General features: G+C 43.9%; 1 protein-coding gene across 2 annotated transcripts in view; it reads right to left on the reverse strand.

The window, feature by feature from the left end:
- IGF2R (insulin like growth factor 2 receptor) overlaps positions 1-23098 on the reverse strand; it is a 115813-nt gene that overhangs the window by 29528 nt on the left and 63187 nt on the right. For both annotated transcript variants that reach the window (XM_023632974.2, XM_005608119.4), the window contains exons 20-29: positions 22220-22321; positions 20747-20851; positions 18909-19098; positions 15972-16142; positions 15224-15367; positions 14969-15144; positions 14595-14682; positions 11296-11511; positions 10398-10528; positions 10024-10121 (exon numbers count right to left, since the gene is read on the reverse strand). In XM_023632974.2, the coding sequence (XP_023488742.1) occupies positions 10024-10121; positions 10398-10528; positions 11296-11511; positions 14595-14682; positions 14969-15144; positions 15224-15367; positions 15972-16142; positions 18909-19098; positions 20747-20851; positions 22220-22321 (1421 nt within the window). The remainder of the gene's footprint in view (positions 1-10023; positions 10122-10397; positions 10529-11295; positions 11512-14594; positions 14683-14968; positions 15145-15223; positions 15368-15971; positions 16143-18908; positions 19099-20746; positions 20852-22219; positions 22322-23098) is intronic.

Raw genomic sequence — 23098 nt, forward strand, 5'->3', positions numbered from 1 at the left:
CTGACCCTTCTGCTCAGGCTAAAGGTTCACTTACTGCCCAAACCCCAAATACAGACAGTTACTGAGGACCAACCCTGCACTGGGTGCAGTGTCCAAGGTGAGCAAACCACTGTGCCCCCACGGAGCGCCAGGCCCAGGTGATGACAGAGGAACAGTCACAGATGCCACTTCATTAGGAGGTCTTAGCATGTCAGAGGAGGAAGAGAACCATTCATTCATTCAAAATGATACAGGGTGAGCTGGGGGTATGGTATGAACAAAAGAGAGAAAAATCATCCAGCTTACAAAGTTTACAGAAGTTACTAGTAAAAGAAAAAGATCATAATCAGGATAAATGTTTAAAAATGTACAGTTTATCAGACACCAATTAGAGCTGAAAAGACAAAAGGCAGGAAAGGAGGTATGAAGTTTGGGGAGGAGAAGTGTCGAGATTTTAGACAGAGTAGTCAGAGAAGACATAATTGAGGTGAACTCTGAAGAAACTCTGAAAGACAGGGAACAGCTGGCCATCCAGACACCCAGTAAGGAACAGCACAGGCAGAGAGAGCAGCAAGAGCAAAGGGCCTGAGGCACAGTGAGCCTGGCGCAAAGAGCCCCATGTGGCTGGAGGAGAGCAAATGTGAGGGAGTGAAACAGCAGGGATGAGGTTAGAGATGATACAGGCATAACTTCACATGGCGTCTTTTAGCTCATAGTAAGAACTTTAGCTTATAGTTCCAAATGAGCCAGGGGAATCATTACACCGAGGGCCTTCAGCAGAAGAGTGGCCAGACCTGACGTATTTTACAGGGTTTTCTAATCACTGTGCTGGGCTAGTCCAGTGTGTGGCAGGGACAGACACAGGGAGACCAACTGATGGGCTGCTGCGTGATGCAGGTGTGAGATGAAGACAGCTCAAACGAGCATGGAGCACTGCTTCCAGAATAGAAGAGTCTAGACATTTTAAGGGTTGATGGACCATAAATTGGATGCGAGAGAGAAAGGAGCAAAGGACAGGGTTGGCATTAACTAATACAGGAATCTGTGGGAGATGCAGGTGTTTGCAGAACCAGATCTTCAAGAACTTCAGATAATGAATATCTGAGAGACTTATTTAAAGTGATAAAAGACCTAAAAGAAGGAACTGAAACTATAATAATAGTATATGACACTATGGGGGATAGGGTGGAAGGAAGAAATGATAAATTAAGAAAGAGTACCAATGACCTCAGCATCATGGCAGAGTGAGGTGTTCCCTTAGTCTCTCACCCCTAAGTTACAAAGAAACCCCCACGAGGCTTTCAGCAGATTTCTCAGCAGAAATCTTAGAGGCGAGGGAAGATGGAATGATATACTCAAAATACTGAAAGACAAAAACTTTCACCAAGAATACTCTATCCAGCAAAACTATCCTTCAGGGATGATAGAGAAATAAAAGCTTTCCCAGATAAAGAAAAGCTGAGGGAGTTCATCGCCACTAGGCCTGCCTTCCAAGAAGCGTTGAATGGAGCCCTCTCACCTGAAACTAAAAAGCGAAAGTTTACAAAACCTTGAGCAAGGAGATAAAGACACAGCCAGGATCAGAAAATTGCAGGTTTGTATCAGAATAGGTTAGTAAACACTTAATTATAACATACAAGACAAAGGGAAGGAAAGCATTAAAAATAACTATAAACACTTCAATTTAGTCACAAACTCACAACACAGAAAAGAACAATTTGTGACAACAATGACTCAAAAGGGGAAGTGGAAAGGGATGGAACCTGCTTAGGCTAATGGAGAGAAGAGGCTATCAGAAAACGGACTATCTCATCTACGAGATCTTTTATACAAACCTCATGGTAACCACTAAACAAAAAATCAGAACAGAGACAAATGATAAAGAGAAAACTGAGAAAATCATTATAGAGAACCACCAAAATGAACTGGCTGTCTAAAATACATGGGATGAGAAACAAGGAAAATACAGAAGAACTGGAAAACAAGTGATAAAATGGCAGTATTAAGCACTCATATATCACTAATCACTCTAAATGTAAATGGACTGAACTCTCCAATCAAAAGACACAGAGTGGTTGGATGGATTAAAAAACAAAACTGAACAACAGGCTGCCTCCAGGAAACACATCTCAGCTCTAAAGACAAACACAGGCTCAGAGTGAAGGGGTGGAAGACAATACTCCAAGCAAAAGAAAGAAGGTGTTGCCATACTTATATCAGACAAAGTAGACTTCAAGATGAAAAACAAAATGAGAAACAAAGAGGAGCAGTATATAAGGATAAAAGGGACATTCCACCAAGAGGACATACATAACATTTGTGAATGCATTGCACTTAACACAGGAGCAACAATGTATATAAAGCAACTACTAACATACCTAAAGGGAGAAATTGCCAGCAAGACAATAGTAGTAGAGGACCTCAACACCCCACTTACATCAATGCACAGATCAAGCGGACAGAAAGTCAAGGAGGAAACAGTAGCAGGAAACAAAATACTAGACCAGATGGACTTAACAGATACATATCGAACATTCCATCCAAAACCAGCAGAATACACATTTTTCTCAAGAGCACATGGAACATTCTCAAAGATAGCCCATATGTAGGGAAGCAAGGCAAGCCTCAATAAAACTAGAAATCAACTACAAGAAAAAGGCTGGGAAAGTCACAAATATGTGGAGACTAAACAACATGCCACTGAACCACCATTGGATCAATGAAGAAATCAAAAGAGAAATCAAAAAATACCTGGAGACAAATGAAAATGAAAACACAACATGCCAAGTCTTACAGGATGCAGAAAAAGCAGTGCTAAGAGGGAAATTTATAGCAACAGAGGCCTACCTCAACAAACAAGAAAAATCTCAAATAAGCAACCTTCAACTACACCGAACAGAACTAGAAAGAGAAGAACAAACAAAGCCCACAGTCAGCAGGAGAGAAATAATAAAAATTAGAGCAGAAATAAATGAAATAGAGACTGAAAAAACAATAGAAAGGATCAATGAAACTAAGAGCTGGATCTTTGAGAAGATAAAACTGACTAACCCTTAGCCAAACACACTAAGAAAAAAAGAGAGAAGCCTCAATTAAATAAAATTAGAAATGAAAGAGAAGAGATTACAACAGATACCCCAGAAATACAAAGAATTATAAGGGAATACTATGAAAAACTATATGCCAACAAATTGGACAACCTAGAAAAACAGATGAATTCTTAGACTCATACAACCTAGGGAAACTGAATCAAGAAGAAATAGAGGATCTGAACAGACCAATGACAAGTAAAGAGACTGAAACAGTCATCAAAAACCTCCCAGAACACAAAAGTCCAGGACCAGACAGCTTCTCTGGAGAATTTTACCAAACGTTCAAAGAAGATTTAATACCTATCCTTGTCAAACTATTTCAAAAAATTGAAGAAGATGAAATGCTTCTTAACTCACTCTATGAGGCCAACATTACCAGAATATGAAAACGAGACAAGGACAACACAAAGAAGGAAAATTACAGACCAATATTGCTGATGAACAGATGCAAAAATCCTCAATAAATATTGGCAAATCGAATACAGCAATACATTAAAAGGATCATACACAATGATCAAGCTGGATTTATACCAGGGACACAGGGATGGTTCAACATCCACAAATCAATCAATGTGATACACTACACTAACAAAATGAGGAAGAAAAATCACATGATTGGGGCCAGCCGGGTGGTGCTCCACTTTTGCGGCCCAGGGTTCACAGGTTCGGATCCTGGCTGTGGACCTAGCACCGCTCATCAAGCCACATTGTGGCAGCATCCCACATAAAATAGAGGGAGACTGGCACAGATATTAGCTCAGTAACAATCTTTCCCAAGCAAAAAGAGGAAGATTGGCAAGAGATGTTAGCACAGGGCTAATCTGCCTCACACAAACAAAAAAAAAAAGGTTAAAAAAATCACATAATCATCTCAATAGATGAAGAGAAAGCATTTGACAAGATCCAACATCCATTTATGATAAAAACTCTCAATAAAATGGGTATAGAACAAAAGTACCTCAATATAATAAAGGCCATATATGACAAACCCACAGCCAACATCATACTTAACAGTGAAAAACTAAAAGCCATCCCTCCGAGAACAGGAAGAAGATAAGGGTGCCCACTCTCACCACTCTTATTCAACATAGTACTGGAGGTTTTGGCCAGAGCAATTAGGCAAGAAAATGAAATAAAAGGTATCCAGATTGGAAAGGAAGAGGTAAAACTCTTGCTGTTTGTGGACAACATGATTCTATATATAGTAAATCCTAAAGAATCCGCCAGAAAGCTATTAGAAATAATCAACAACTACAGCAAAGTTGCAGGGTACAAAATCAACTCATAAAAATGAGTTGCATTTCTATACTTTAATAACAAACCAATAGAAAGAGAACTCAAGAATACAATCCCATTTACAATTGCAAAAGAATAAAATATCTAGGAATAAATTTAACCAAGCAGGTGAAAGACCTGTACACTGAAAATTATAAGACACTACTGAAAGAAATCGAAGAAGTTATAAAGAAATGGAAAGATATTCCACACTCATGGATTGCAAGAACAAACATAGTTAAGATGTCCCTATTACCTAAAGCAATCTACGGATTCAATGCAATCCGAATCAGAATCCCAAAGACATTCTTCACAGAAACAGAACAAAGAATTCTAAAATGTATATGGAACAAGAAAAGATTCTGAATAGCCAAAGCAATCCCAAGAAAAAGAAAAAAAAGCTGGAGGCATCACAATCCCTGACTTCAAAATATACTAACTACAAAGCTATAGTAATCAAAACAGCATGGTACTGGCAGAAAAACAGACACACAGATCAATGGAACTGAATTGAAGGCCCAGAAATAAAACCACACATCCATGGACAGCCAATCTTCGACAAAAGAGCCAAGAAAATAAAATGGAGAAAGGAAAGTCTCTTCAATAAATGCTGTTGGGAAAACTGGACAGCCACATGCAAAAGCATCAAGGTAGACCATTATCTTACATCACACACAAAAATTAATTCAAAATGGATTAAAGACTTGAATCTAAAACCTGAAACCATAAAACTCCTAGAAGAAAATGTAGGCATACACTGTTTGACACTGGTCTTAACAGAATCTTTTTGAATACTATGTCTACTCAGCAAGAAAAACAAAAGAAAAAATAAACAAATGGGACTTCATCAAACTAAACAGCTTCTGCAAGGCAAAGGAAATCATATATCTGACAAGAAGCTAATTTCCAAAGTAATATAGAGAACTCATACAACTCAACAACAAAAAAACAAACCTGATCAAACAGTGGGCAGAGGATATGAACAGACATTTTTCCAAAGAAGATATACAGATGGCCAACAGGAACATGAAAAGATGCTCAACATCACTAATTATTAGGGAAATGCAAATCAAAACTACAATGAGATATTACCTTACACCTGTCAGAATGGCTATAATCCGCAAGATGAGAAACAATAAGTGTTCGAAAGAATGTGGAGAAAAGGGAACCCTCATACACTGCTGGTGGGAATGCAAACAGGTGCCTCCACTATGGAAAACAATGTGGAGATATCTCAAAAAATTAAAAACAGAAATACCATACAACCCAGCTATCCCCACCACTGGGTGTTTATCCAAAGAATAGGAAATCAACAATACAAAGACATCTTTGCACCCCTATGTTCATTGCAGCATTATTCACAATAGCCAAGAGGAGGAAGCAACCCAAGTGCCCATTGACTGATGAATGGATACAGATGTGGTATATATATATACAATGGAATACTACTCAGCCATTAAAAAAAAAAAAAGACAAAATCATCCTATTTGCTACAACATGGATGGACCTGGGGGGTATTATGTTAAGTGAAATAAGCCAGACTGAGAAAGACAAACACTGCATGATTTCACTCATATGTGGAAGATAAGCAAACACATGGATAAAGAGAAGGGATTAGTGGTTACCAGAGGGGAAGGGAGTTGGGTGGTGAGCATAAGGGGTAGAGGGGCACGTGTATGATGACGGATAGAAACTAGACTATTGGGGGTGAGCATAATGCACTTTACACAGAGACTGATACATAATAATGTACATCTGAAATTACACAATGTTATAAACTAATATGACCTTAACAAAATAATTGTTTGAAAAAAGAAATTGGCTAAGAGGGTAAATCGTAAATGTTCTCACTACACACAAAAATATGGTAACTATACGAGGTGATGGACAGGTTAATAACTAGCTTGATTGTGGTGATCATTTCACAATGTATAGAGTAAAATATCAAGTAGTACACCTTATATGTACAGTTTTTTGCCAATTAACCTCAATAAAGTTGGCAATATACCGAAGACAAAAAAGTACCAAATAGAACTCCTAGAATGAAAAATACAGTCATGAAAATTAAAAAGGCAACAAATAGTCAAAAAGCAAAGTGAAATCAGCTGATAGGAGAATCAGCAAACTGGAGAATAGATCTAAGGAAATTAAAGAGAATACAGTACAGAAACAGATGAAAAAGATAGGAAAAGACATGGTGGAAAGAATGAGGAGGTGTAAGACATGACTAACAGAAGTTCCTCCAAAAAAAGAGACAACAGGTTAGAGGCAACATTCAAAGATACAATAACCGCAAATATTCCAAAATTCTTAACAGACACACATCTTTAGTTTCAGAAAGCACGAACTTCCAAACAACATAAATAATAATAAAACCACACCTAAAGAAATCATATGAGACTGCAGAACAAACACAAGAAAAAAACAGAGAGAGAGAAAAGGGAGCTTATCTACGAAGGAATGAAAATAAGGCTGGCAGAGGGCAGACTCTCGAACAGCAACACTATGCCCTGGGAGATGATGGATTACCTCCAAAGTGGTGACTAAAAAAATATTAATCTAGAATTCTGTACTCAGGTAGTGAGGATAAAACTAAACCTTTCCAAATAAAGACCAAGATCTTATTCTACAGACTCTCTGTTAGAATTACCAAGCAGTGTTACTCAAAGTGTGGTTTGTACCCCAGGACCAGTGAGAAATGACATAAGGAGCCAGACGATAAATCAACGAATTGAGATCCTGGTTCCTTCGGTGACAAGTGTGTGCAAGGTGACGTCACTGGTTTACATTCTGGTACAAGCTCCGGATTATTCCATCAGGGACCGTTGCAAGCACTCTGCAAACCAGCACTATGCATAGCACTGGACTAAACAAAGTACTTAAAGAAGGAGGAAAATTAAGTCAGAAAGAAGGAGTAAGATGCAAAAAGGAAGAGTAAGTCAAGGAAATTAGTAGATTTATTTTTTCTTTTCACAAAACGAAATTTACATAGTCAAGTAACCAATCATGGTTTTAAAAAACTACCATTATGACTTCTTTGAGAGCTAAGAAAACAAGTCAGAACTGAAACACTGGACAACAATCCCACGGAGATGGGGAGAGGGTGTCCAGTAATACCACATGCTACCTTACTTTATTGTTGGAGAGATGGACAGAGTTACTGAGTAACTTTGGCTTTTTGTTAAATCAAGAATGCATGTTTAGGGGCCAGCCCGGGGCCCGAGTGGTTAAGTTCACGTGCTCCGCTTTGGCAGCCAGTTCGGATCCCAGGCATGGACATGGCACCACTTGTCAGGCGATGCTGAGGCAGCGTCCCAGGTAGCACAACTAGAAGGATCTACAACTAGAATATACAACTATGGACTGAGGGCTTCAGGGAGAAGAGGAAGAAAAAAAAGAATGCGTGTTTAAGGCATCCATTAAAAGAAGATGAATTATAATTCAAAGATAACCAGAAGACCAGGCTAAGTGACACAGGATCATGCCATTTCTCTGCAGGGCCAATCACACCACATGATTTTTCAGTAAACGATATTTAGGCAATATTGTAAATGCTGCTAATTATTAGTCTTTAATTCTTTAGGATCACCCTACGAATAAAGTTAGGTAGACCGTTAGAGCTACCAAACAGAATATAAATGTTCTAAACCTTGACAATGTGCAGGCACCAGTCTGCTGACATTAAGGTGGCAGGGGCAAGGAGGAGGAGGAGGATGAGAAGCGGAGGGGGAGGAGAAAAGGGAGGAGAGGGAGAGGAGGGAGAGGAGGAGTGGAGCCAGGGAAAGATGGGGGGCAGACGGGAAGGGGAGGATATGGGGAGGGAAGGCAGCATCTGAGGCCTCCAGCTTACACTGCAGAAGTAAAGAGACATTGTCTAAAGCTGATGGAAAAGGAAATAGATCTTGGAGTATAGTATCTAACATCCTACAGGTAGCCATTAGAAAGAATAAAAATGAAACTAACAAAAGTGGGGCAGGGTAGGGGACGGCCTGGTGGTGTAGTGGTTAAGTTTGTGCACTCCCCTTAGGTGGCCCAGGGTTCACAGTTCAGATCCAGACACAGACCTATACACCGCTCATCAAGCCATGCTGTGGCGGTGTCCCACATAAAATGGAGGAAGATTGGCACACATGTTAGCTCAGTGACAATCTTCCTCAGGCAAAAAGAGGAAGAATGGCAACAGATTTTAGCTCAGGGCCAATCTTCCCCACCAAAAAAAAAAAAAAAAAAAAGTAAAGCAAGATAGAGAGGAGAAGAGCAGACATGAATTACACTTCTCACCTTTTAAGACACAGATCAACAGCTATGATTGGAGCTTGACAAACAGGACAACAGGAGTATACATATCATTTAGAGTCCCAGAAGGGTCCAGAAAGAACCACAAGAAGATATGGTAAAAAGTGGAATGAGGCTGAGGTGAGGACAGGGGTGGGGGAAGCTTACTTCATCTGATACATCTTTGTACTCTCATGAACTTATTACAATGCACATGTATAAGCTTTTAATCAATTTTAATCAATTATTCAATTTTCCTTTGACTTAATTAATTCTACTTTTAAAACAGCATAAAAATATTTTTGGGAAAAAAGCTTTACATACAAAAAAGATCAAAATAATACTCTTTGGAGGGTGCAGAGAAAACAATAATACTACTCCTTGCACACACATATCAGAAAGCTCAAGACGGTCTCAAACGACAGTAACACAATGGCTTGGTAAACTAGGGCTATCTACTCGGAAGAATAGTTCAAACGCATTAGAAATGAGAAGCGAATTTGTTTCATATGAAAATGCTTCTGAAATGTTAACTGGAAAAGGGAACATCACTAAACTTAAGTTCTGATTTAAACTGGCTAAACATGGATGACTAAAATGGATGCATTTCCATATATTACAACTGCAAAAATTACTTGACCTAAATAAAAGGAGATAACACAACAGGCTAGAGACCGGAAGGAAACACGGAAATGACTAAATTTCGCCCCAGGGCAGGATGCTGTAGCTCAGAGATTCTTTTCAAGATGGGTCCTCACACAGCAGAAGTGTCAGCATGTCCCTTAAGTATTGAGAACCGCAGACCCACAGACCCACAATCTCCAGGGACGGGACCCAAGACGTCTATTTTCTAATAGTTCCGACTGTTGACATTCACACACAACAGAAACCACCACGTCATCGCAGGAGTGGCCCGCCACCTGACCTCAGGAGCTATGTGAGCGGCAGGGGACAGAGATCAAAAGAGCCAGCGACAGCCACTGAGAAGCTGCAGGTTGGGTGTCAGCCCCTCACGCTCTGACTCCCCAGCCCGTGCATCTCTGCCATCGCCCTCTCTCTGCCTTCTTCATCGTGGTGTCCCCAGACAAGCAGTGTCCGAGGGAGGGGCAGAAGTCAGGTGACACCCTGGACACTCTAGTCCACTTACAGCTGTGAATCATGCAAGGTTTTGTCTTGACTCCGATCACTTTCCCGCATGTATCTTACCGCCAAATAATCACAGTGTCTCAGTTGTGAAGGCTTTGGGAGTTAACCTAATCCGACTCCTCGATTTTAAGGAACTAAGGCTTAGAGAAATCACCTGGCTAATCAAATCCCGGGTCCCCCAGACCAGGAACCATTAAGGCAAAATCGCATGTCTACAATCTTATGTCCACAAGCGTCAACACAGGCATCGACTTACTTGAATGAACATTCGGTGAGGTCGAAAGGCGGGCAGGCATACTGGGTCCGCCACTCAAACAAGTAGGAGCAATCAGAAGTCTCCTTGAGAAACACCGGCTAGAAGAGACGTACGTATAAAATGGGAAACTTCCATTAGTTTATACTTTGAGTTTTAAGGATGAAAATAGTAAAGGATGGTTATGTTCATTAAAATCTACACAGATTAATAAAGTCTCAACATATTTTCTGTAAATAAGGTATTTAAACTAAGTTCACCAGGAGATTTTAAGAGACGCAAGAGCACATGCATCTTAGAAAGACAAAGGCAGCAGCAGGGAGGGGGAGCTCCCCCGAGAGCCACACAGACATCCCTCGGGCTCTGAGCACACTCACGTTCTGTGTGCTGCGGTCGCAGGAGAAGTAGATGGTTGTGGAGCGCTGGTACACCTTATGGCAGGTGTCCCCCCCCGTGTAGTTCATTTTCAACAGCCCGTTCTCGTAAGTCACCTTCTGAGTAAGAAGACCTGTTCAAGAAGACGCTAATCAAACAAGGGTCGGATCAAGAAGTCCCCAGGTCGCCACGCTCATCATAAGAGACGTGTCACATCCCGCACCCTGGATAAACAGTTAGAAGATCAATATGGCTCGCCTACCAGTACTGTGCCACCCACTGCCTGTCACATTACACTACAGAAGAATAACACCCGGCCTCCTCTTGCCCAAGGTGGTGATGTTACAGACTAACCACAGGCATGATGACACGCAGACGGTCCTCAGCCTGATCAGCTAAGAGGATGTCACCTTCTCGACATGGCCCTTGGGCTGCCCATGGACTCACCATGACAGTTCCTTCACCTTCTTATTGAAATGTCCTTCAACTTACTACCTCGCCCAGCTGTTGAGACAGCATGATGACCAACAGCCTGCCCTTTATATGCTTTCCTGGCTAACCCAACACTAAATCCATCCCCTTTGACTCAATTCTAGAAAGTACTATCTCAGAACACCCATTACGGGCTAATTCAGTGTGTCCCAATGTCATCATAAAGAAAAGAAAAACGATCTTAGAATCATTCAGCGGTATTGCTAAATAAGAATGACATAAACTCAAACAACATTTGTCAGTATGTGTTCTATTTAAAAATCAAAATCAGAATCAGCATGAACACGCAGCTTCACCAGAACACAGCGGTCACTCTCTCTATTCAAAGAAGATGTCACCTTTAGCGTAACATCTTAAATACGTAATCCCATTCCTTTGCAACAAGAGTAGAAGGAAAAACTATGGTACCTGCCACTTTCTGAAATCCCTGGGGTCCCCGCTTTTCCTGACACGATGAGATCACCTTGGACCTGTCACCGGTTGAGCAGACATCTGAGGACAGCCTTCCACAGACCCGGAAATAATAGGTGTATTCACCGGCACTCACGATGGTGTCATTAAGGGCAAGAGGCTTCAGGTCAAATAAGTGGCCGTGCCTCGGGTCCTTCACCTCACAGTTGTCTCCTGCAAGAACACACGAGAAGTGAAGGGCAAGTACCACTGCATACTCATTCATGTCTGCAGGCGACAAGTTTTCCAATTTTTAATCAGGTAAGTCCTGTCCTAAAATAGGCATTAAGCATCATTTCCACGTTATCTCGTTTTGTTTACACAGGCACACTTTGTTTCATTGTGCTTTGCAGATACTATTTTTTTTTAACATATTGAAGGTCTGGGGCAACTCCATGTTGAGCAAGTCTATTGGCGCCATTTTCACAACAGCATTTGCTTACTTTGCGCTCTGCGTCACATTTGGGTAATTCCTGCAATATTTCAAACATTTTCATTATTATAATAATTGTTATGGTGACCTGTGACCCGAGATCTTTGATGTTACTATGGCAATTGTTTTACAGTGCCACAAAGCATGCCCATTATCAGACAGCAAACTTAATCAATAAATGTTGTGTGAGTTCTGACTGCTCCACTGACCCTGTCTCTCTCCCTCTCCTCGGGCCTCTGTAGGCCCTGAGACACAACAGTATTGAAATGAGGCCAGTTAATACCCTTAAAATGGCATCTAAGTGTTCACGTGAGAGGAAGAGTCGCACATCTCTCACTTTAAATCCAAAGCTGGAAATGATTCAGCCTCGTGAGGAAGGTATACTGAAAGCCAAGATAAGCCAAAAGCTAGGCCTCTTGTGCCAAATAGTTAGCCAAGTTGCGAATGCAAAGGAGAAGTGCTTGAAGGAAATTAAAAGAGCTACTCCAGTGAACAAAGGAATGATAAGATAGGGAAAAACAGCCTTATTGCTGATGTGGAGAAAGTTTTAGTGTCTGGATAGAAGACCAAACCAGCCACAACACTCCCTTAAACCAAAGCCTATCCCAGAGCCAGGCCCTAACTCTCTTCCATGCTGTGAAGGCTGAGAGAGGGGAGGAAGCTACAGAAGAAAAGCCTGAAGCTGGCAGAGGTTGGTTCATGAGGTTTAAGGAAAGAAGCTGTCTTCATTACATAAAAATGCAAGCTGAAGCACCAAGTGCTGATGGAGAAGCTGCAGCAAATTATCCAGAAGATCCAGCTAAGATCATTAATGAAGGCTAACGACAATCATTAATGACACTAAACAACAGATTTTCAATGGAGATGAAACAGCCTTATTTTAGAAGAAGAAGCCGCCTAGGACTTCCATACTAGAGAGAAGTCAATGCCCAGCTTCAAAGGACAAGCTGACTCTCTTGTTAGGGGCTAACGCAGCTGATGACTTTAAGACGAAGCCAATGCCCATTTACCATTCCAAACATCCTAGGGCCCTTAAGAATTATGCTCAATCTACTCTGCCTGAGCCCTACAAATGGAACAACAAAGCCTGGATGACGGCACATCCGTCTACAACACAGTTTGCTGACTATTTTAAGCCCGCTGTCGAGACCTACCACTCAGGAGAAAAGATGCCTTTCGAAATATTACCGCTCACTGACAACGCACCCGATCACCCAAGAGTTCTGATAGAGAGGTACAATGAGATGAACATTGTTCTCGTGCCAGCTAACACAACATCCATTCTGCAGTCCATGGATCAAAGAGTAATTTTGACTTTCAAGTCTTATTATTTAAGAAATATATTTCAGGGGCCGGCCCCGTGGCCGAGTGGTTAAGTTCACATGTTCCGCCTTCGGTGGCCCAGGGTTTCTCCAGTTCAGATCCTGGGCATGGACATCGCACCGCTCATCAGGTCACACTGAGGCGGCGTCCCACATGCCACAACTAGAAGGACCCACAACTAAAAATACACAACTGTGTACCAGGGGGCTTTGGGAGAAAAAGGAAAAATAAAATCTTTAAAAAAAAAAAAAGAAATACATTTCATAAGGCTATATATAGTCGCCATAGACAGTGATTCCTCTCATGGATCTGGGCAAAGTCAACTGAAAACCTGGAAAGGATTCAGCATTCTAGATGCCATTAAGAACATTCAAGATTCATGGGAAGAGGTCAAAATAGCAACTTTGGAAGAAGTTGATTCCAACGTTCATGAATGATTTTAAGGGGTCCAAGATTTTAAGGAGGAAATCATTGCAGATGTGGTGGAAATGGTAAGAGAACTAGATTAGAGGTAGGGCCCGAAGATGTGACTGAATTGCTCCAATCTCATGATAAAACTTTAACAGGTGAGGAGTTGCTTCTTATAGACAAGCAAAGAAAGTGGTTTCTTGAGCTGGAATCTACTCCTGAGGAAGATGCTGTGAAGACTATTGAAATGACAGCAAAGGATTTAGACTGTCACATAAACTTAGCTGATAAAGCATCGGCAGCAAACCTGAAGGACGGACTCCAGTTTCGAAGGACGTTCTCCTGTGGATAAAACGCTATCAAACAGCATCACAGGCTACAGAGAAATCGCTCGTGAAAGGAAGAGTCAACCCACGCGGCAAACTTCACTGTTGGCTTATTTTTAGCAATTTCCACAGCCACCCCACCTTCAGCACCCACCACCCTGCTCAGTCAGCAGCCATCAACATCAAGGCAGGACCCTCCCCCAGCAAAAAGATTACAACTTGCTGAAGGCTCAGACGATAGTTAGCATTTTTTAGCAATATTTTTTAATTCAGGTATGTATGTCGTTTTTTAGACAAAATGTTATTGCACACTTTATAAGAGACTAAAGTACAAACCTAACTTTTATACGTACTGGGAAACCAAAAAGATTCACGTGACTCGCTTTAGTGAGTTGGCCTGGAACCAAGCCCTCAATATCTCTGCGGTATGCTTATATACGTAACACAAATTGCCTGGGAAACAGGTTTCTAGAAAAGCTAGGTCACAGGATAAAGAGCTGCTTAATCAAACAAAACAAAATCCCATGTGAACGTTTTCAAGTGTGAGAAGCCAATAATCTAGCAATCCAGGCACATGAGGAAAATGTTATGGGTAGAGTTGGCAATGTAGTGGAGTATCAAAACTCAAGGATAAGAAGTCATCCACCCACTAACAGGCAGTTCCTGATCTCACATGTGGCCATTATTACAGGATTTCGCATCTAAGATGTGGTTTAGGATGGCTGCCACTTCACCCGTTTACATCCATTCATGAGCTGGGCCCTCACCTTCCGCTCTGACAACGGGGCAGGCTTCCACCGTTCTCCAGACAAACACATACTCGCAGTCATCCTGAAGCTGAAATGTTGGTGATCCCTATAACAGAAATCAATAGCTTATGTTGTCATTTATTAAAAAAAAAAAAAAATTGGTCAAAAGATAGCCACAATTAATGGTCAACTTTTAACCTCCATGAGAAGTTATAAATCTTATTAAACGTGTAAGACCCTGGGGAAATAGCACATTCCAGTCAAATTCTAGTGAAGGCCAAACCCCCATGAAAACACAGGCAAGTTTTAAATTAGAAGATGCAGAGACTAAAGGGACATGGGAGACAGAAGGACTGACAGACAAGACACTCGGGGTGCACAGGAACACACACCGATATCTGAGCACACTCGAGCGTTATCCTGGTGGAGAAGCGCTGGTTTCCACACTGGTCACCGTTGACGTAGACGATGCTCAGGGACCCATTAGCTGCGGCCTGAGGACTGATCTGCACCACACCCAGGTTCAAGTTCTTGTCTTCTGACAGTAAGCAAGAGCCCACTGCAGGGCCTGAAAGAGGCAGGAAATTCTTTGAGGTGGGGGTGGAAGGGAAGGCAGACAGAACTTGAGTTGAATGCTCTCAACTCACCATGGCACCCAGGAATATAAGGGAGAGGATTGCAGACACTCAAATAGAAAGTTCTCTTTTTGCCATCAGCCGAGGTATCAACAGCAGTCCAGGGCTTCCTGACTTTGCTTAAGCCACTCAGATCATACTCGTTTCCAGCGAGGTCTGAAAAACAACAGAAACATGCTGGATACCCCTGCTTTCTTGTTAGCTTTGGGGCACCACCTTTCAACCCTGATTGGAACGCTGATGATGCACAAAGTTGACCCTCATAATGAAGAAATAAGGAGATTCACAGGAAGCTGACAGCCTTTTCCTATAGAAACATACACTCGCTCTGATCCTCGAAACAGCCCTTCACAATGATGTACCATTGATGTGGACGTCCAGGATCAACCCACAGAGGATGAGTGGTCCTGGGGCACTGTTCAGCATCTGGGATACACCTTAGAGCTTTAACATCTTTTTCTCTTTTCTATCCTCAAAGAAGCAGCTCTAACAGTGTGTATTTGATTTTCCCCCCCAGGTTTTCTTCTCTTCTTCTTAAGCAGCTTCTGATTCCCAAATATAGCTTTAAACTGTTAATTATATACCCAGATTCAAGAGAAACATAACAACTCTAGGGCATCATTCAAAGAAAATACGTAACACAAAGGTCATGCTGTCTGTAAAATAAAACATACACACCCCACCCATACACTCACACACACGTACATAGACACTCACGCACACACACTAGCCTCTTAACTCCTTTTCCTCTTGGCCTTACCCGTGACTTGGCAATCCACCGGAGAAGGTACGCAGGCCAATGCAGTTTCAAACTCAAAGAAAGTGTTCCGGATCCTCAGGCCAGAGTCAATGTCTTGATGCAGGAATTTGGGGAATCCCGGGTAAATATCATCATTGCAAATGAAGCGGATGATGAATGCATCAACACTCCCTGGGGAACAAGGCCAGCTCTTAACAAACGCAGCAATCACAGCACAGTGCACCCTATAGCACAGCTCAGCTCCCCACGTAACCACGTGCTCCCCACCCCCCCGCAGAGAAGCCTCACGCCACCCTCTAAACCAGCGACGTCCAGAGCTGAGTCTGCTTCAAGGTATCTGATTGGAGCTACAAAGTGGCCACGTTCGTTGCAACAGTGGCCCGCACACAATGATGGGTTTACACCGTGAACCTAAGGTCTCAGCATTCTTACATGCAGAAAACATGCAAATGCAACATCTGTGTATCAGCTCCAATATTAGAAAACAATGTAACTCTCCTTTTAGGTTTATTCAACCGTATTTGCTAAAGTCCTGCTACACACAGGAGTGAAAGAAACAGAAGAAAACCCTCGCCCTCCTGAGAGCTGACGTTCCAGTCCAGCTGCCCCGACAGTAAGCAAATTAAAGGCACAGTCTGTGGCATGCCAAGTGGCACAAAGCTAATGAAAGAAAATGCAGCAGCGACAGGGCCTGAGAACCCCAAGGTGGGGATGAGTTGTGATGAGTTTAAATGCGGTGGCCGGGCTCACTAAGAAGGGGACACTTGCGCCAATACCTGACAAAAGAGAAGAATGCGCCTCAATGGTTTCAGAAACAGGAGGTCAGCGGGACTGAACGAGAGAGTGGTGGGTAATGCCATCAGAGAGAAGTGGCAGGTGTCCCGCAGCCACCGTGAGGGGCACTGGCTTCTACTCTGGTGGCACGTGGCGCCCTAGAGGGTCTGAGCTGGGAGTAATGTGACCTAACACTGAAAACATCACTGACTGCTGTGCTGAACACAGACCACTTGGGGGGGCTCCGGGGTGGGAGGCGAGGGCAAAAGCGGGACAACCAACGAGGAGGCTCCTTCAGCAAAGGGGACCACGGTGGTGTGCGGGGCCAGAGGCTGCACTGAGTGAAGAACCCTGTGGTCATCAACGCATTTACTCCCACAATAGTCCATGGAGGCGGCAGGTCACGGCACCGTCCCCGTTTAATTCAGGAGAAAACTGAAGCAGAGAAAAGTTAAATAACAAGCCTAGGGCAACACAGCTTTAAGAGGTGGTTATATAAATGTGCTGAGCCCCCCAGAGCACTGGGGCCTGGGTTCTAACCCAGCAGTGGATAAATGTTAGCAGTCGTTAGCCCCCCGGCCACAGCGGTAACCCTGTAAGAGATGGAGGATTATTTTCCAAATTAGAACGAGAAAAAGAAATCATATATAAATGCCTAATCTACCTCATTTTAAAACAGTGCTCTGAAACTAGAGAGCAAAAGAATTATTAAAATGAAGCATGCTGCTTTTTGGATACTGAATGAGCGCTCACTCTACGACCAAGAGTTGAAGAACTGTCTCTCTGTAAAGCAAAAGACCACCATCACCCAGCTCTAGGGAAAAGTCCTCCTTTAACCAACTGAAATTCCTCCCCGTAACCTCCGTCTTTGGTCCAAACCCTCACCAACAAATGATGCAGAACAAGCCTAACTCCTTTTCTAAAGGACAACCCATCCCAGATCTGACAGCAGCCCCGAGACCCACATTTTATCTCCTCAAAGTTAAAAAGATTCCCAAAAGTTAAATCACCCTTTCTAGGAATCCTGAAGTTATTTTTTTTTTCTGCTTTATCTCTCCCAATCCCCCCAGAACATAGTTGTATATCTTAGCTGCAGGTCCTTCTAGTTGTGGCGTGTTTTCTTTATTGTCCCCATAGTCCTCTTCCTGGTGTACTATGAGTTTTAGTTTCTGTTGGCTTGAGACTAACAGATTTTGTGAAGCACAACCGTAACAGATGACCACAGACTGTCACAAATCCAGGAGGGCAGAGCCGTCACCCTGTCCCCTCCACGCACTAACTCTCCTGACATTGTCTATGATGGCACTGGTACTCTGGGCAAGCACATCACACCACCGCCCCCTCCTGAGCTGACCACGGTGTGGTGGGGGACAGAGAGGTTTAGAAGTCAGGAAGGCGTGGAATCAAATTGCAGCCCTGCCGATGACTAGCTGTGCAACCCCGGGCAAATCACAGCGCCTCTGTGGGCCTCGGGTTCCTCACCTGCAAAACAGAAACGCATTAAGTGGCACAGCCAGGATTCTAGTCAGCTCACGCACACACAGCATGTCACCACAGGACTGGCACAGGAAGGGCTCAATACACAGGAAACATCACTGTACCCCCGCCCCGTGCCACTGTCGTCCCAAAGGTCTCAGACTCGGCCTCATGTTTGATGATACCAAAAACGGCGACTAAGTTTCTGCTGTACAACACGGTTGCAGGAAAGAGTAGAAATGTTAACAAAACTAAGACAGCAAAACTGTATTTAAAGATACAATAAAGATTAAGTGGAAGAATAGGAGGAAAGGAAGAAATTTAGAAAAAAACAAAGTTTTATTATCTTCACCCATCACTTCTTCAGTTTCTGAAATGCGATAAAAGAGTGAACACATTCCATGTCAGAGGCACGAGTGGAGGGGCCCTGATGGAAGGACGCCCGGGGGAGGGGGCAGGCAGCAGAGAAAATGGGAGTCGGGGATCCTGCAGGATCACGTTTCAGGGACCTGGGAGAACCCAAGAAGAGGACACGTAAGTGGTGCACCTGCGGCCCAGCGGGAGGGTAGCAACAAGCCTTCGAGAGTGCTACAGTAGCACTTACGTTACATATTCAAAGGTCTACAGACAGCCGGACAACCACCAGCACACTTGTTAGCTACAAAAACAACACGGTTCTGAGCTCACCGGAGGAAGGAGCCCCTTTGTAGGTGAGAGTTATTAAGCCCTCGGTGGACAGCTGGAGGGTTTTCTCAAATCCAACCAGCCTTTCTGGCTTCAGGTTCTTGAAGTCTTCTGTCTGGGTTTCCGCCTCACAGCCGGAAGCTGGTTTTCCATCGAAGGTCCCACAGTCCGACATTGTGCCACACACATTAAACTGTAAGCCAGAGAGGAAGAATTAGACAAACCAACCTGGGCTACAGGACCTACCACCACCAAGGGGCCTAGCGACTCAAACCCTGCCGGGTCAGACAATTCTTATTTATTATTCAAGTTATCAACTTTCCATGTTTGGGCAGTTAAATCCTAAACGCAAAAACTAAAGCCCAAATGGCAATGCCTATAAATTGCCTGCAAGGCTCATCACCCGTGTTTATTGATACAGCCTTGTATCTCTAAATGCAGGACATGTATTGCGTATAATGATGCACCATATACAACGGAGGAAATATACGTAAGCCAGAATTTTATAGTGTTTTCAATTACATTAGAGAAAGCATATATATAGTCAAAGTCATGTTATTCAAAAGTAAATATAATATGGGGCCTGCCCCATGGCCTAGTGGTTAAGTTCAGCGTGCTCCACTTCAGCAGTGCAGGGTTCACGGGTTCGGATCCGCGGCGCGGACCTATACCGCTCATTAGCCATGCTGTGGCAGCGATCCACATACAAAATAGAGGAAAACCGGTACAGATGTTAGCTCAGGGAGAATCTTCCTCAGCAAAAAAAAAAGGTAAATATAATGTGATACCCCTACAGTTCTTAAAGATGTTGATACCATTCAATTTAAATTCAGTTAGTACACTGTGGTTGTGAGAATTAAGTAGAATACGCTCTTTGGTATGAAGGCACAGAAAAAAAGACCTCTCTGTACCTGTTAAGTGTTCATGGACAATGTATACAAAACTAAGGACTACGTATAGAAAGTGTTTTTCTTAAAGACCGAAGCTTCCTACTTAAGAGATGGCCAGCTAGCGCGATGCCAAGCACAATCACGCATCACTTAACACCAGGGATAAACTCTGAGAAATGTGTGGTTAGCTGATTTCATTGTGTGAACATCAAAGTGCGCACTTACACAAACCTAGATGATAGAGCCTACTACACACCTAGGCTGTGTAGTACTTATCTTAAGGGACCACCATCATGTATGTGGTCCGCTGCTGATGGGAAGGCGGTTTCTGCTGTGCATGACTATAGTTGGCTGGCGGGTGGCGATGTCCTAAGCAGACAGCTCTCCTGGCAGCACAGTGGCTGTGCCCTGTCTCCCACGAGCCTAGACACCCCTTTAACCAGCTCCACTTCTACATTTGTTATCCAGTCTGTCCCTGTGGTCTGCAAGTGAGAGCCATGACGTGCACCTACCACCTCCTAACACCCCTCCCACTGCACAAGGCAGAGCCCCTCTGGCCTGTGTCCACCACGTTCTCTACAGGTTCCATCCCTTCTAGTATGCTCTCTAAGAGGTTTATTGCTTCCAGCATGTTCCCTATGGAGTGCTCAGGTGATGCTGGGGATGCTGACCTGGGACCACCACTCTAGAAACACAGCAACAGCCTAGGAAGAGTTTATTTTCTGAAGAATGACTCCCCCGTTTCTGCACTGTACCAGGACGGGAGTGATGGTTTTACCTCACTTTCCCCTTAAATCTGGATTCTCTTGTCTCCTCCCGGGTGAGAGCCGCCATCACAGCACCCTGGGCAATTCCTGAGGACACCTGCCTCCCCAGTCACCAGCTGCAGGCAACTTGAATGCACTCTATCCTCGTTTCAAAGCAAATTGGAATCCATCGTGTAACTCTTACCATAAAAGTCTTCCCAATGCCAGAGTGCAGGATGTATCCTTGGGAACTATTCAGGGGGTTAAGATCAAACACAAACCCACTGTTGGGATCCCTTATGGAGCAGGCCTGGAGGAACAAGAGGGAACAGAGACACATTCACACAACTCCACGAGAACACAGCACACGCAGGGCGCCTCCAAAACCCGCACGTGTGGACTTGACAAAACCGTGAGCTCCCCCACAGACGTTACACCCTATCAGAAAAGCAGCGCCGTGTACTCCCCAGCCCCTTCGGACATGCAATCTGAAGCGTGCCCAAGTGTGACACTGGCTCAGCGGTATTAAACTCATCAGAAAGCTCTTGAGGCCACTCTACTTACTTAAGAAGACCACTGCCCACCCCAAGGGCACACAAGAACCACAAGAGACTCAAAAAATAATTTTTTTAAAAAAAATCAACTTGAAGTTGAAGTGTTCTGTTCTCTGTCTCAATTTTTCACCTAAAGGCAACAACAGGAGGAAGGACAAAGTACCTCTCTGTCTCGGCTCCTCTTCTGCGAGTAATGAACCCTCTCCTCCCTGGGTCTTTTTTCTTCCTCGTCCACCACGTGCAGGGAATGGAGCAGCAGCCACAGCCCCAGAAAGCACTGACCGTGGACGGGGTGCAGCATCCCCACCCTCCTCGGCCACCCACGCGCCCAGAACCCTGTGGGTGAGCCTGGTCTGCTGTCAAAGGGTCTGACGCCTAACGGAGACTCAATAAAGGCAGGGAGGGAACTACGTCCCATTGTAAAAAAAATACCCAGTGCTATGAAAACAGCAAGCCGCCTGCTGCTGGGCTCTGCAGGAGACGGTGCTCCCAAGGGCAAGAGCATGCACCAAGGGAGAGAGCGGGGTGAGCCCAAGCTGTGGTGGGCACATGGCTGAGGGAGGACAGACGGGAGGAATGTGGCTGCAACCAGAGCAGTAAAACCTTGACTACCACCTTAAAACATATAGGGTGTATCCTACAGACAACATCACATTAAATCATCCAGGCTGTATCCTGTAGATAATGACATACACAACAGACGGGCTGGACCCTATAGATGATGGTACATTAAAACAGATGGGCTGTATCCTATAGATGATGACACATTACAGCAGGTGAACTATACCCTACAGAGGACAGGGCACTGAAATGTTTTAGGTGCTGGAGTGCCATAGTAACCAACCAGTTCTCTGGGGTGACAGAGAAGCCCAGAGCCCACTGGGGTGCCACAGCTGCATCAAAAGAACAGTGGCGTGGAGAAAAAGGAAGGAATCTGCAGCTAACAAGTGTAAAATTGAGAGTCTAGGTTCTTATCCCAGGATCCAGGAGCCAGGAATGCAGGAGGAAATGGGGACACTGGTGACAGATTTAGAAGCAGGAGGAAGGGGCTGAGTACAGAGCCAGACGCCTGGGTGGGACTGTCCAGGGGCCGCTGGGCGAGAGGCCCGGGACAGCAGACGTACCTGGTCTGAGTCTGTCATCATCCGGATGGGACAGGCAGCCTCCGTATTCCACAGGAAACTGACCACACACTCCCAATTGAGAGAAAATATGGGATGGGTATTCTGAAAGGTGAAATCCAGGGTAACCGTCAATGTAAGAAAATGAAACGCTCTAAATAGAAGAATTCTAACCTGATACATAAAAACAGCTAAAACCTACTCAACATTTACTCTGTGCCAGGGGTAGGCTGGGGACTTAATGTGCATGATCTAATTACAACTTCACGTCCTCATTATTCCTATTAAGGAGACATTACCTCTCGTGCTCAGATGCTAACAAATGTACCTGAGATCACACCAGCATTAAATGGCAGACTTAGGCAAACCTAGGTTGGAGTCCACGCCCACGCTTTTAAAAACGCTCTACACCCCGAGTGCAGCATGCCAGAAGCCAAACACAAAAGGCTACAGCAGCAAAAGTAGGCAAAATTGATCTGTGTGATCAGAGATCAGGACAGGGGTTGAGAAATGACCAGCAGGGGGCAGAGAGGCGCTTCTGGGTGCCGCTAGTGTTCTGTTTCTGGATGTGGGGTCTGGTTACACGGGTCTGTTCAATTTGTGAAAATCCATCCAGCTGTCAGTGATTCATCATCTGTGTGATTTTCCGGGTGTGTTTCTATAAAAAGTGCCCACAACATGAGCCACCCTCCCTCCTGTGAGAGCACCACCTCAAGCAGTATGGGCAGCTCTGTGTCAGGGGTGTTTATCACACACCAGGCCCTGCACTGAGAGTTTTATTAGCGTTCTCAACTGAACCTCACATTGACCCGAGCCAGGTGCCATAATTACCCACCATCCGGAACCAGATGAGGAAACTGAGGGACAGAGAAGTGAAGCCGT

This window comes from Equus caballus, chromosome 31 (assembly GCF_041296265.1).
Source record: "Equus caballus isolate H_3958 breed thoroughbred chromosome 31, TB-T2T, whole genome shotgun sequence".
In the NCBI taxonomy this organism is placed as follows: domain Eukaryota; kingdom Metazoa; phylum Chordata; class Mammalia; order Perissodactyla; family Equidae; genus Equus; species Equus caballus.